Here is a 15,295-nt window from a genome sequence, read left to right as displayed (position 1 = left end):
ATGCTTATATTAGGTTTAATATACATGTAGTTCTTTACAAGTCAAAAAAAGACAACTACCACGTTAAAGTGGCCCTTGACATCTTTATGCTAAGACTTTGATTGCTTCTGAGTATTTTGCAGTCTTCTCACTTTAACATGAATAAAGGCAACTTAAGTTTCTACACATACATTAAGTCAAGATATTTATAACTAAAGGCTAATGGGGCTGCAGTATAAGACATACACTTGAGTGTGTTTCTGTAGGTAGATTTGTAACATAATCCAAGATTTTTATGAAGAGTTGAATTAAATTTAAGTCTTTTATTTTAATAGTTCTAAGTTAAGAGTGGGGGAAGATTTAAAACTAGGTCAGTGGTTACCAGACTTACCAAACTTTAGATGCATGGAAGAACTGTAAATTCCCATAAAGCTAATCTATTCATTGACCCCCACCATTATGATAGAGATCATATGGTGACTAATGCAAGATGAAACTCACAGCTTGGAAAGTAACATGGAATAGGATGTAAGTATGAGCTTCTGTTTTTTATTATACTTATGGATGCCCCCTCAGAAAAATATGCAAAGGGGTAACTGGCTTGAAAACATTTGTGCACATCAAGTCCCACCTCAGGGTTTCCACTTACAGAAGTTTCCACTAATGCTAGTGCATCTGTGAATGTTTCTGCTTTGGAAAATGATACTTGCGGATGGTAAAGCACAACTATGCATGTAATGTTCTTATTTAAATGTTAAGCTTAAAGTTGGTATTATTTTTTCCCCAACAAGACTGGAGTGGTCCTTGGCCTAGGGAAGTATCAGCAAGCTCCTCTTTTGAGCACACATTCTTATTTCAAAATACCCCCAATCAATGTTAAAGGAAACGTTGAAGGTACAGCAAGGTGAAGTATGCCCGTGTTATTCAGCTTTACCACATGCAGTCACTGGGGATGGTACCATGTTTTCACACAACTGTATCTGTGTAAACACAAGTGACTACACGTTGTTGTATGTACACATACATAGTTTTTCTCTTGACTGAAGTTGTTGGAGATAAAAACCTGGGGAAAAATTCTAGAAGAAATCATCTGGAGAAGCTCAGCAATTGAACGTGAAACTGGTCAGTGGTGAAACTTCAGTAGAATTGTGTTCAATTCCAAGCCCCAAGTCGTCACTGGTGCTAAGATGCAAACAAGTAATGTTTTTTAAAAAAACAGCCAACAAAACAAACAAACATACATGCTTCTCTGTTTCTGAAGCTGTCAGGCATTTTACTGCCTTTAATCTATATTATTGGGGGGCTATTTTGGGTTTCTTAACATTAAAAATCAACTGAAAGTAGTCATTGTGTATATTGGATATGTTTAAAAGGGGCTGTTGAATCTTTAGCAGCTGGCTAGTGAGCACAGTGAACCTTTGCATGTTTTTGTTACGAGTTTATAAAACAATAACCACAGACTGTCAGGGTATCAGCATTGCAGGGGGCGTCCATTTACAGCACGGACGAGTCTGAAGAGAGTTCAAGGTAAGATTTATAATTCTTCTACCTGTTCATTTCTGTTCATTACTTCAATATCTGATATCGTTCCCATCCCATTACCCTTTTAGATCCTCTTATTTAGGCTGATAGAAGTTGATGAGGTCAGACTTTGATCATAAAATAGACCAATTTTTTTTAATTGGATTTTAAGAAAGTGGACCTACAAAATGGATTTTAATACACCGAGACTTCTGTGTGTATATTTACACATTTAAATATATTAAAAAAAAAAAAAACACTCTTGAGAAATCATTTTCTCGCCACGAACAAAGTTTTTGAGTGGCAAAAAGCAGGAGTTCAACCAAAGAAATTTCTATTGGAACATCTAAGATAACCTGTAAGTATCAACCACTTCAGTATGTAACTTTTCTTTAAAACTATATGAAATTTGAGGTAAGTTGGATTTTTAAAAGTTGACAGCCTAGTTTAACATCTGACCGTATTGAGGTTTAACACTGTCAAGCTCCTGTAAAATGCAGTCCTTCAGAAATTGGTTTCAGCCCAGTATATATTGTAGAATCTAAGTTTTGTTTTTTTCATATCAGTTTTCTACCAATTCCTACCATTTTTAGTCCCTTTTTCCTTTTGTGATTTCAATGTATCCAACATTGGTTTGCCTGTGTTGTGCTATCAATGCAGTGTAGTTTCACTGGATACATTAATCACTAGTGAATTAGCTTTATTTCTGTAATCCTTTGTTGGTTCTCTGGTCCCCGTGCCTATGACAGAAGAACACTTATCAGGTAAGATTGCTTTTTAAAGTTGTCTTAAATGCGTTGTTTAAAAGAAAAGAAAAGAAAAAAAAAACAAACTAGAGAAAATGCTGTTTTATTGTTCCAGTTTTTAATTTCATTTCAGTGATGGTAAACATGGAGACAAAGGGGATAAACCTGTTTAATCTGCTCAATATTTGTTCAAAAAAGTGGTATTCTGGCATCCATCAGGTTGAAATTTGGTATATTTGGTTGTTATTTGGTATATTTGTGAACCGTGTACTTGCTCTTCCTCCCAGAAACATAGCTTATAGGCAAGGTTAATCCAGTGTTGGCGGTCCATGTCCTAGCACAGCATCTGTAAGTTAAAACATAACAATTGCTTCCAAGGATGGATTTATCTATCATTCTGTTGATGTATTTTCTATTGTCTTATAGGAATTCTGGTCATAGGAACTGTTTCTAATTGAAAAAAAAGTGGCAATTTTGTACAATTTTTAGTAAAACTGTAGCAGGTAACCCTTTAGTTTCTGTGTTTCAAAAGAGCTATTTCCAACCTTTTTTTTTAACTCTCTCCGTCTTGCAGTGGTGGAAGTTAAGGATTCCATTCTGCAGAGTCCGGTTCTTACCAATGAACTGTTAGAACTTTTTTAGGGAGGGAAAAGGGGAAAGGTTGCAGCTCTCTTCACTGTTTAACCACATGCACCATGTGTAAGTGGATAAATTTCTTTACCCGAGTTTTCACACAGGACTGTTTTGGTCTGCCAAGGCTTTTTGGGAAACAACTCACTGTCCCAGTAAGCATTCCACTAAAACGTATTTTCTTAGTTGAACAGAATTAATTTTATGAGCTAGATATTCACTTTGCTTGTACTGAAGTGGCTTATAGGACCAATGGAATTTGTGGCCCACCTGAATCATGACTGGCAGTGCACTGTGTATGTGCAGTTTAGTCAGCGTATAATATGAGGCCAGCCCTGCTCTGCTAAGGTTGGAGATTGCTGGTCTGTGTAGATCTATGCTTTTGCACGAAACTTAGTCTTGTGATTGCTGCATTTTGATTTCATACTTATGAGTTCAAAAAAATACCCACTGAACCCTATATTTTAAAATCAGTGGCGGTTTTGGTATTTCCATTACCAGCCTTGTGTGTTGCGCCGGGAATATTCAGGTCCTGTAACTACAAAATTAACTATGAAAGTTCTCTTGTTGGTTTTTAGAAACTGGAGGAGGAAAAAGGCAAAAAGGAGAAAGAAAGACAGGAAATTGAAAAAGAACGCAGAGAAAGAGAAAGGGAACGGGAGCGTGAACGAGAAAGGAGGGAGCGTGAACGAGAGAGGGAGCGTGAACGAGAGAAGGAGAAGGAACGGGAGCGTGAACGAGAGCGAGATAGGGATCGTGACCGGACAAAGGACAGAGACCGTGAACGAGACCGAGATCGTGACAGAGATCGTGAAAGGAGTTCAGATCGCAACAAAGATCGGAGCAGATCACGGTAAATGCACTTGAGTTGCTATTTATTTCAGCTTTTCCTACTGCTGTTTACTAGATGCATATAGTTCAGCAGATCAGCAGTCATTCAAAAGAGATTGATTTTGGAAGATCAGAGTAAAAACAAGAAATCAAAAGTTTTAGAAAATGTTGTATTTACACAAATTGAAAGAATACTTGATTCCCTCCACAGTGCAAGAATATAAGGACTGCAATGTGCAGTAAGCAACCACCCAACCATGACTTAAACATACTGGTTTTATCTCAATTCTCTCTTATTTTGTCATGGGTAGCTTTATTCCTACTTGAGATTCTCTTATGTCTGCAGTATATTTTAGCTTAAGTAGGTTTTACCTTTTCCTTTGTTATGCAGGTTGGTTTTTTTTCAGGGTTTGGTTTGGTTTGGGTTTGTTTGTTTGTTGGGTGCGTGGGTGGGTTGTTTGTTTGTTTTATTTGTTTTTTAAATAAAAACAAGGGGATTCTTCTTTTAAACCATGACTAATCATGTCAGGCTCTAGATGATGCTTTTTCCCTCCACACCGTAGAAAAAATAACTTTCACTTTATAGCATCTTGTCAGTAGGGTTCAAGTAGTCTGTACGCCATGTAAACATGGAAGATTTATTAAACATACTCTTTATTTGTGAGGGTTTTAGCTGTCACTTATTTACGGAGAACTACTAACACAATCTGGTAGGAACTGCTATGTGCTCGCACACAGTTTTGGTAGTTAACCACTATTTAATGGTTACTGCTCAAACAACTGCTTTTAGGTAAATGGGTTTTTGAATATATTGGAAGTATTGATTTATGCCCGTTGCTATATCAACTAATAATCTTGTACGATTGCAGAAGAAGAATAACTTACAAGATGCTATAAACAGTGCATTATGCATTTGAAGTTAAATCATTTGAGAGGAGAGGAAGGCTCTATACTTAACTTGGGACTTTTTCCTTCCTTCAGAGAAAAAAGCAGAGATAGGGAAAGAGAACGAGAGCGGGAACGGGAAAGAGAACGAGAGCGGGAAAGAGAGCGGGAGCGAGAGCGGGAACGGGAAAGAGAACGCGAGCGGGAACGAGAACGGGAGAAGGATAAGAAGAGAGACCGAGAAGAAGATGAAGAAGACGCCTATGAACGCCGAAAACTGGAGAGGAAATTGCGGGAAAAAGAAGCTGCATATCAAGAGGTAGATTGGGATTTTTAAAGTTCCTTAAAGACAAAATTGTTTGAGGGGTGATAATATGTCTTCTACTATAGAATAAGTCATTCCTTCTCCCTCTCCTTTTCCTAAACACATTTTAAATCCTTTGACTTCATGAATTGGGGCAGAACATGTAAGTTGCTGTTAGAACAACTTTGGACTTCTTATTCCGATGTTTTAAATGATAAGTAAATAATTTGCTTAATATTATTGCAGTTAGTTTGGATTATTGTTTAAAACCAACTTCAACACAGACCACTGTTCCTAGCGTTCTTGAGATTAGGGTGTGTTTTTTCTTCTGTTGTAGCGTCTTAAAAACTGGGAAATCAGAGAACGGAAGAAAAGTCGAGAATATGAAAAAGAGGCTGAAAGGGAAGAAGAAAGAAGAAGGGAAATGGTAAATCTTATAGTTTTACTTGTAATTTTCCCCCCTTCTTCTCTGTATCCAGTTTAGAATGAAAGATTCTACTGCTGACTTTATGGATAGTGATAGACCTCTCATTTTGTATAAACAACGTGTATTTTTATACAAAAGAAAAAATTAAGAGACTTTAAACAGAAGATGTCTAGTAAGTAGGAGTACTATTGAGAGTCTGGAAAACAAAGCCTAGTGGTTTGGTCTTGTGAAGGTGAAAGAATGAGAAGTAGGCAGCTGCAAAATACTGTGGTTTGATCATCATGCACTATTACATCTGTAACCTGCATTTTTGTCAGATTTTTAGCAAAACCTACTATATGTTCTATGTCATGCAGGTGGAACTAGACCAGTCTTTTTACTTCCAACCTGCTCATGTACCTGAATCTTCCATAATATATAATATCCTGTATATCTAAGTACTTCGTAAATTTCTGTCTTTAGTTCATTAGTTGTGAAATTATCACAGTTATCAGTGTAATGCCTGGAAGCTTTGTCCAAAAAGACACCTTTGGAAGACAAATACTTCTGTAATCTCATAGTTTTGTGCTAAAGCATAAAGAAGTAATTTTAAATTACGGTGACTTTATTTAACTCTATAATTCTTCCAGAGAAGAAGATACGAGAGAGTTCTAAGTAGGAGATAGATTGGGAATTGCTTCAAAGCAAAACATGCAGAGACACAGGAAAGAAAAAGGAAAAAAATATTAGAAAATACATGGTTTTATGTGGAATCTAATTTTTCCCCCTAAATACTTGAGAGGGAAGAAAAATGTTTGACTCAAGGATGTTTTCTACTTATGATCCTCCTGGATGCTGGCTGTGGATGGCAGTTGTAGAGAGCAGTGTTAAATTTTTGTGCTGAATTTACAAGCATAATCATAATTTGTTTCTTGAAGTCATTAACTTAAAAATATCTTACTGTTGGTTTAATGATATTGCTTAGATACAGGTTAGAATGTCCTCATTTATATTCTCCTTAACTGCTTTATTTTTGCCTTTGTTTCTTTTTCACTTTATCCGAGTGGGGAAAAAATAGCTCCTCTCCATCACCCTCACCTCCTTCAGTTTTAGGCCCGTGCATTAATACAGTGCCACATGGTTTGTATTAATAACACAGCAGGAGAGTACTTATCCAAGAAGTATTCATTAGATTTGTTTGTGTCTATAACTAAATATTTTTTAAAAAGCACAGCTCTTGAAGCAAAACAGTACTGATAAAATACGCTTAAGCTGCCATGTTAAAATATCCCGTACCAGACTTAGGGAGGGGGTATTTATATTTAAAAACCCTTTGAAATGTTAATAACAGAACAGCAGTCTGCAAATCAGAGACATGATCCCGGTGGACCCAATGGATGTACTATCTGCTACTGAACATATGATAGCAAGTTGACAGATCCCTGCAAGATGATGCAATTCCAAAACCTTTCCATTTTCTGTCTGGAAAATTCTTTTGTTTTTAGTTTGAAGCATAGTAGATATTAAATTAGCTTACTAATAATATTATTAAATTTTAAACTCTTGGAAAGAAAACTAGAAATCATTTTATAACATTACTTATGTTTCAATTTCTTGGCAGGCAAAAGAAGCTAAACGGTTAAAAGAATTCTTAGAAGATTATGATGATGACAGAGATGATCCAAAATATTACAGGTATGTCTTTGTATTGATTCCGAACAACAAAATTTTCATCGTTCATTATAACGCAGTTGTGAGGCTTGTTGGCAGAGACTTACGGAGTTTATATTTGACTGATTATGTGGCAATGTAAGGGTCATATAATTATCTAAATTATTTCAATGTCACTTCATAAGTGCCAGAGGGAAAAGGGGAAACTCCTTACTGCTACTTGTTAATGCTTGGGAATAGCTGCTTCTTCCTATCACTTAACTTGTGCCTGAGGCAGAGCAGAGGTCAGCGTAATGCCACAATAAGGTGGTGGAGGCAGGGAGAAGGGATCTAGCATGCCTCTAAAAAATTCACATCAAGGAAGCTGTAAATCGTACGAAGAACAAGCTTGTTAACTCTGTAAAGGATGGGGAAGATCCTTCAGCATGGGACTAACTAAAATTTAGCAGAACTGGTTTTTGTCAAGTAAAAACTTATAAAATTTATTTTTTTGAGAAGGTCGGCAGTCACATTTTCTACATCTTTTTAATGTGATGGGGGAAATTCTGTATAATAATGTTGGAAACCGGTGTCTTAGATTCTTCTGTTACAAAAATGGAGGACAACACATGCTCTTAGGAATCTTATTTTCATTTAGTGGAAGATACACCTGTATCAGGTATATCTTGTATCACGGTACAAGGTTCTCATTGAAATGTTCTTTGAAGTACAAAATCCATATCTCTTGTAGGGGTAGTGCTCTTCAGAAGAGGCTACGAGACAGGGAGAAAGAGATGGAAGCAGATGAACGGGATAGGAAAAGGGAAAAGGAAGAATTAGAAGAAATTAGGCAGCGCCTTCTGGCAGAAGGACACCCAGATCCAGATGCAGAACTCCAGAGGGTAAGTAGCTGTTGGTCTGACAGGAAAAAAAAGAGCCCTTGGTATTCCGGTGGTATTGAGCAAAATTTTGTAAGAGATCTGATAGTTAATATTTACTCTGTTCACTTTTCATTAAAAAGAAGTCCAGATAAGCAGTGAGAACACTGCAAACAAAAAATAACTTTCCAGATCTATGTTCGGATGGAGTTTGAAACCAAATTTGGATTAATCACTGTTTCTGAATACAATGGCAGTAGTTCAATGTATTTGTTCTTGACTGACAGAGACTTCTTTAGGAAACAGAGGATCTTTAGATTCTTTTCGAACAGTGGTGGTTTTGAGAAAGCTTCTTTTTTCACTTATTGTCTGTTTCGTTGTAGATGGAACAAGAGGCTGAGCGACGTAGGCAGCCACAAATAAAACAAGAGCCAGAGTCTGAGGAGGAAGAGGAAGAAAAGGTAGAAAAAGAGGAAAAAAGAGAAGAGCCAGAGGAAGAAGAGGAGGAGCCTGAACAAAAGCCCTGCCTTAAACCAACTTTACGACCCATCAGTTCTGCCCCATCTGTTTCTTCTGCTAGTGGAAATGCAACCCCTAACACACCTGGCGATGAATCTCCCTGTGGCATTATTATCCCTCACGAAAACTCACCTGATCAACAGCAGCCGGAGGAGCATCGGCCCAAAATAGGACTTAGCCTCAAATTGGGCAAGTTTACGTTTTATTTTAATGTTTCATATGGGATTAGAATGAAAAAAAAAAATGCAAAGCTAGGTAGATGCACAGTTTTCCAAATATGTTGTATGTTTTTACATAATTATATCGAATTGTTGTTATCCAGATGCAGTGCTAGATCTCTCCTCTTCTAAAATCTGAAGGGGAAAAAGGGAGGAAAGTTTTGGCATCCTCAAGGCTTAATTTTCTTAGGAACGCTGTGATCTGGGATTAGTTATTTCCATATGCCTTTTCACCTTAATAGATCTCTAAATATGTCTTTTAAAACTCGTTGCTACTTTTTATTGATGTAAGTATATGTTAGATTTAAGCCCTAAATACTTGTTACGTTTATTCACAAAGACCCTTTTAAAAGAAGAAAACTGAAAATTAGATTATTTTTTCTTCCTCATAGAGTAGCACAATGAATTGATGACAATTGTAAATGGAACATGAGTGTAGAGTTCCTTAGTACTTTTGCAATTTTTTGGTGTTTTTGAAAAACATTTGTTTTGAGCAGCAGAACTAAGGATATTTGTATTCCAGAAGGTTTGTACATTTATTATTTCAATTAAATTATACTGAGGCTGCACTTTGATCTCATGCTGTGTTAGATCTTGAATGAAGAGCGACTGTGTGGTATTAGGCGAACTTATTAATGCTTTTCCTAGAGCTGGATTCATTGCAACCTTTCACTTCTGTGCTCTGCCTCTGTTTAGGTCTGAACTCATGGTATAGTCCTCCCTCAGAGAGGGTGCTAATTTGGTTTCAGGGCAGAGAAAGAAAAATCTTGAAGAAAATCCTTTTGGGATCTTCCTCTCTCTTGCCATTTTTGTAACAGAATTTGAGAGATTAAAACGCTGATGCTAGGCATTCACAGACGTTTATATAACATACAAGTTGATACTCCCGAAGAAATATGTGAAGAGCAGTCTTGCTTCAGTTGCAGTTTATGAACATGTTATTCTGTCTTTTGGGTTGTAGGTGCCTGCAATAGTCCTAATCAGCCCAATGCTGTGAAAAGGAAGAAGCTTGCTGTGGATAGTGTTTTCAATAAATTTGATGACGAAGACAGTGATGATGTGCCCCGCAAAAGGAAACTTGTCCCCCTGGATTATGGAGAAGAAGATAAAAGCAATATCAAAGGCAGTGTCAATACAGAAGAAAAACGCAAACATATTAAGAGTCTCATTGAGAAGATTCCCACAGCAAAACCAGAGCTCTTTGCTTATCCTCTTGACTGGTCAATTGTGGATTCAGTAAGTTGATTTCTTTTAATCATTCACAAAAAAGTGTTATTTTTCCCAACAAACCTTGGAATTGAATAGAAAAACAATGTTCCTGGGACGCCAGTGGATTGGTGGAGCATCGTCATTGAATGGAATCAAACTTGAGTGCTGTATTTCTTATCCATATGTAATACTTTATTCTGAAGTATGCCTGCTTATTTTTATTTCGTCTCTCCCGAATTGTTGCTACAAATTGTCTAGTAGTTTTATGGAAGGGAGAAAAAAGATCCTGTAAAAACATGATTGAAAGGCTGTCAGAAATACATGCAGATGCCAAATTGCCAAGGGTTCTCATTGATAGCAAAAACGTATCTCCTGCTAAATAGTTAAACATTTGAGTCTTCTGGCTGCCTATCTGGCAGTATTGTTTCAAGACAGTAAAGTTTATGGAAATTTCAGGTTTTGGTGGTTTTTCTTTCCAGACGCTAATGGAACGTCGAATTAGACCGTGGATCAACAAGAAAATAATAGAATATATTGGTGAAGAAGAAGCCACGCTAGTTGACTTCGTTTGTTCTAAGGTTAATATCTTCCACTCCCTTTGTGAAGTCTGGGTTTTATTTCTTATTTAAGCTGCAGCAATGACTGCAGTATCGGTATTTGAAGGCAGTTTGTTCTTAGCTTCTCCATAATCTGTGATGTTGGTCAGCAGTGATGGTTAGGGTACTTGGAATCAATCTGTACCCTAATGTTTTACCAGTTACCTCCTTTAATGCTTATGCACAAGATGTACATGCTAGATGCTCTCCGTTACCTGTTAGATAAACATATGGAACTGGACAAAGAAATGAGCAGTTGACAAGAGCAGTGCTTTCAACTGATAGTTTTATCTTTAGATTGCAGAGTTAGTACCTCATTAGCTGTTAATATTATTAACTTAAAATAGGATTTGTGTGAATTCAGGGGAAAAAAAGCTAGTAGCTTGATTTTTACATACATTTTTGGATTAACTAGATTAACTTCTTGAAAAACTTTTTAGATGTTGTTGTTGCTTTAGTTGTAAGCAAATACTAAGGTTTTAGAGTTAGCATTAGAAGTAATTCTGCTATGCCTTTTAGCCGTTGCATGACTTGTTTAAACTAAACTCTGCATAGCTTCTTCCATCAAATTACAAACTAAATCCTAATAACTTGTCTTTTTAAATCTGTTGTGACAACTGTATGGCTTTTGATCAACAGGGAATTTTCAAAACTCTTCGGCGTTCATGGTACTGACATTCATGATGGCTTGTCTTGGTTTCTCTTTCACAGCTACTGTATGAGAGGCAAAGCAAGTGTTAGTTTTGTGGCACAGGTGATTAGTAGAAAGTGAAAAGGTGAAGTTGAATATTCACCAAACTTAAATTTATTGGTATTGAAAAGCTAACTTACTTGGTTCTGGAAAAAAAAAAAAAAATTAGATACTTAACTGAGTTTTCCATCTGCTTGTTATGATGAGTGATACAGGGAGAATTTTGCCTTTGTCTTCCATTAGGAATTCATTGTTGAAGGAAGGGGAGCTTATTCCTTAAATTAGGAGAGCTTAATTGGAGGTGAAAGAATAGCCATCAAATACAAGACCTCTTGAATCTCTGGAGCTTCCTGGAACTTGTTCCTCAGTAACCAGCTATAAACCAGCACTCACTATGATGGAATCTTATGTAGTTTAATACTAATTTTTGCTCTGGCTAATACTAGGAACGAATGAACTGCAGATACTTTTTGCATGTGCAGAGCATTTAAAATCCTTTAGAAGTAACTGATTTTTGTCCCAAGATGTTTATATCATTTACTCTTCAGTTTTCAGTCTAACAGCATTTGTTCCTTTCAGGTTATGGCTCACAGCTCACCACAGAGCATACTGGATGATGTTGCCATGGTAAGCAGAAATTGTGTAACTGATACACCTTCTATGTTATACTGAAGCCAATAGTCAATTCTGCAAAATAGTAGGAGTCTGTAACAGATATATTTAGCATTCATAGAATGTACACGGAAAACATGCATTAGATATGAAAGCTGTTTTGATTAAACACAGGCATGATTGCGCACTTATAGCATCTAGGTAGCAATTACTGATCCCTGCTCAGAATTCCTCAGTATTCAGAAATGTGGAACAAAGATTCTGTCCACAACAGTAGAGGTAAGAATCAACAATAACAAAACTGTATCAGAAATATAAACTTTTAATCCTTCTCACTGTTGTAACAAGATTTTTATAATTACTGGTTTAGTCGGGTCTGCTCCTAATTAATGAGCAAAAGGTGATTTTCTTCTAGAAGAGTAAAAGCTCGTTTTGCCTGGTATTGGAAGATAGAAACTTTATAATGCTACTGTTTCACCATGTTTTCTTATACTGAAAGGTGAATAAAAACTAATAGTTCACTCTCTTCCAATAAGGAAACTTGGAGGCAAAGTTGATAGGGACTAGATTCATAGTGGAAGTCAGTAGGTTGTTCTTGGTGTGATTAATAAGTGACCTGGGGAACTTAGTGACAGATGTTGTGCATGCTAAAAGTTTACATGGATTCAAGAAAAGCCTGGATAGTAAGTTCAAGGAAGAGAGATCCATTGAGGGATTACTTAAATATCCAAGGAAGTTCCAAGCTGAAAATGAGGAGAGACTAGGAGAGAATTAAGCAAAAATACCACGTGTGTATGTTCTGCTCTTACATTCTTCCCAAGCCTGCCATTTCTCTGCCTCTTCCCAAGCCACCTTTGGAGACTAGGACTGATACTTTTAACTTCTAGTGCTCAACAGCAGCATTACACAAATATGTAATTGGAGCCTAGTCAAGTCAGGTGATAATGCAGGACAGACAAATTCACTGAAGATTTATCCTCCTTCAAAGGCTTAACTTGGATTACACTGCCTCCACTTCGTAGTTCTGATGTGCCTAGAATTAGTCTTTATAACTGGAATGGATAACCTAAAAAATAATCTGTAAAATATTTATTTCTTACAGGTACTAGATGAAGAAGCTGAAGTTTTCATAGTCAAAATGTGGAGGTTGTTGATATACGAGACAGAAGCGAAGAAGATTGGTCTAGTGAAATAAAGCACTCTCCTTGCTTCTAGGGTTCCATTTCAATTTTGGGCGCTTTTTTTCCCCCCATCATTCAAAGACTTTGAATTTTCTCTGTTCTCAGAGACTTGAGACCTGTATTTTTTTATGTAGAAAATGTGAATTTTTTTTGGTCCTCTGCTCTGAGGCCCCCTTACCCTTCTCAGCTAGTTATCTGAATCCTGCATTGGTTCTCTTTATAAGTCACAAGGTACAATTACCGGTATGTTTTATAAGCTGCAGCTACTGTACATGCTCTCTGGTAATTTTGTTATGTTACTCTGATTCTTGTAAATATTAAGGAGGGAAAAAAAAAAAGCAGCCCCTGTTTTGCAAAACATTTGCACTTAATGTGGAATGTATCAGTTACAAGTGAAGACAAATGATTTTACTGCAAATTTATCAGTGCTTTTTTTTTTTTTGCATACTTGCCCTCTTTATTTAAGGAATGATCAGTGTACAGTTTAGGAAGAAGCGGCTTGAGCTGCTTTCACAGAACAGCTTTGTGTGTTCATTTGGTCCCCTCATCTGACTCTGGAAAAGGAGTTCCCTCAGACTTTTCATTCTGATGTGAACCAGCAGTAGTCTTGGTACTTTGTTGCCCATGTAGAATTACCAGTGAAGCTGGAAACTTAATCTCTTGCAGATGCTCTGCTTCTTTCTGAGAAAGTGCAAATTGCAGGAAGTTTTTTTTTATTCTTTGCTCAGTTAAAACAAGAGCAGGACCTCAATTCAGTAAGTGCTATTTAATGATTTATTTTTTTTAAAAAAAAAAACCTAGGATATCTTCCGCTCACTTTCATTTTAGCCCTTCCCTATTATCCCTTCTGTCTCCAAAATAATCAGATGGATTTTTTTAAAAATAAATTATTTTTAAAACATTTTTTTTTTAGTATTTAGGAAAAAAATACCTGTTTGGATGTAACTGACCATAGCAGTTGACACAAACTAAACCGTAAGTTTTCAAAGCAAGCCAAACTCTTGTTTTTATCCATACTGTTAAACTAGCCGACTTTTGTTTTCTACTGTAAGCAGTCTACTGTCCACAAAAAAGGGTGATATTTTCCTGCCTTGTTTGTATGGGTTTTTATAAATAGGCTGATGTGGTATAAACGATGAGATGTACTGTAAACTGCATTTTTTATCTCATACCTGGGTAAGAAGACAAATTGATAATGTGCTATGAGCTGTTTTGATTGCAGGAGGACTGTGTTCCAGGGAGCAAACTGTCTCAAAAACATTTTAAAACACAATTCTTAATAGCAAACAAATTAAGTAAAGGTGTTCCAGTATCTCTGTATTGTATTTAACTGAAGGATACAGGTTGACCTGTTCAGAAAACGTAACTGTGACCTTGAGTTACTAGTTCTTTGTATCTGGAGAGGACACTTGAAAACACTGTTCTTAACAAACGGGATCGTGTAAAGGTTCCACCATGTAAATATTTCAGATATTAAAATGTATATATTTGATTTAAGGGCTGACATTCTTTTGAGTCTTGTGCAGCATGCAATTATTTTTAACACTGCTTCCTGGATCAACAAGTGTTCACAAATTTGAAGGGGGAGGGGTGTTTTAAAAGTACCTCCTGCTTTGTCAGGTGACTAGAAGCCTGCAAATGCAGAGGTGATCCAAACAAGTTAGTTCTTATCCCTGTAATACTACACACCACAAAATTTTTAACTTGAAGTGTAATGCTCAGATGTTACTTTTATGTTATACTCGAGTTTGTGTGAGAATGTTTTGTTTTACACACTTACTTGCTGCAACCTTCCTCTTTTTTTTCCCTGCAACTTGATGTTACCCTAAGAAATTACTTCCCCTTTCCCCCCATACAGTTTTACATCAGCATTTACCAAAAATTCTACAAATTCTAAATAAATTCAAAACTTGCTCTCTGTGGTAAAACAGAGAAGAGGGAGGGTGAACTTCGTGAGTGCTTTTTGTCCTGCTAATACGGCATTGTCGCTGTTATTAGTAGTACTTAAACAAGACAAATGCTTTGTAATGCCACTGTGTGACAAACGGAAGAATCCTCAGTGAAAGCTCAAGCTTTCACTGAAGCTTATTTTTCAGCTTAATTTTTTCTGCCCCAAACTAAAGCTGTATATTCAGCAATTATATTATTTATACATTGGACTCTTCCTAAGGAGACTGAAGGTGTCTGGGTGAGGATGACATCTAAAACTTAAGCTGGAGTGTTAAATATCCAGTTAAATAAGTATTTAGAATCATAGAATCATAGAATGATTAGGGCTGGAAGGGACCTTCAAAGGTCATCTAGTCCAACCCCCCTGCAAGGAACAGGGATATCTCCAACTAGATCAGGTTGCTCAGGGCCTCATCCAACCTGGCCTTGAACGTCTCCAGGGATGGAGCATCCACCACCTCTCTGGGCAACCTGTTGTTCTACAACTCT

At 36.7% G+C, this 15,295-nt stretch overlaps 1 protein-coding gene across 4 annotated transcripts in view; it reads left to right on the top strand.

The window, feature by feature from the left end:
* The window catches only part of RBM25 (RNA binding motif protein 25), a 39,815-nt gene extending 25,096 nt beyond the window's left edge, over positions 1-14,719 (top strand). For all 4 annotated transcript variants that reach the window (XM_086612804.1, XM_086612805.1, XM_086612803.1 and 1 more), the window contains 10 exons: positions 3,455-3,729; positions 4,689-4,911; positions 5,234-5,323; positions 6,924-6,997; positions 7,704-7,854; positions 8,214-8,538; positions 9,529-9,803; positions 10,256-10,354; positions 11,643-11,690; positions 12,778-14,719. In XM_086612804.1, the coding sequence (XP_086468930.1) occupies positions 3,455-3,729; positions 4,689-4,911; positions 5,234-5,323; positions 6,924-6,997; positions 7,704-7,854; positions 8,214-8,538; positions 9,529-9,803; positions 10,256-10,354; positions 11,643-11,690; positions 12,778-12,870 (1,653 nt within the window). In that variant the 3' untranslated portion in view covers positions 12,871-14,719. The remainder of the gene's footprint in view (positions 1-3,454; positions 3,730-4,688; positions 4,912-5,233; positions 5,324-6,923; positions 6,998-7,703; positions 7,855-8,213; positions 8,539-9,528; positions 9,804-10,255; positions 10,355-11,642; positions 11,691-12,777) is intronic.
* The last annotated feature ends 576 nt before the right edge of the window (positions 14,720-15,295 follow it).

This window comes from Tauraco erythrolophus, chromosome 6 (genome assembly GCF_009769465.1).
Source record: "Tauraco erythrolophus isolate bTauEry1 chromosome 6, bTauEry1.pri, whole genome shotgun sequence".
Classification (NCBI taxonomy): domain Eukaryota; kingdom Metazoa; phylum Chordata; class Aves; order Musophagiformes; family Musophagidae; genus Tauraco; species Tauraco erythrolophus.
The sequence above is the reverse complement of the archived record's forward strand: the minus strand, read 5'-3'. Positions and strand labels throughout refer to the sequence as shown.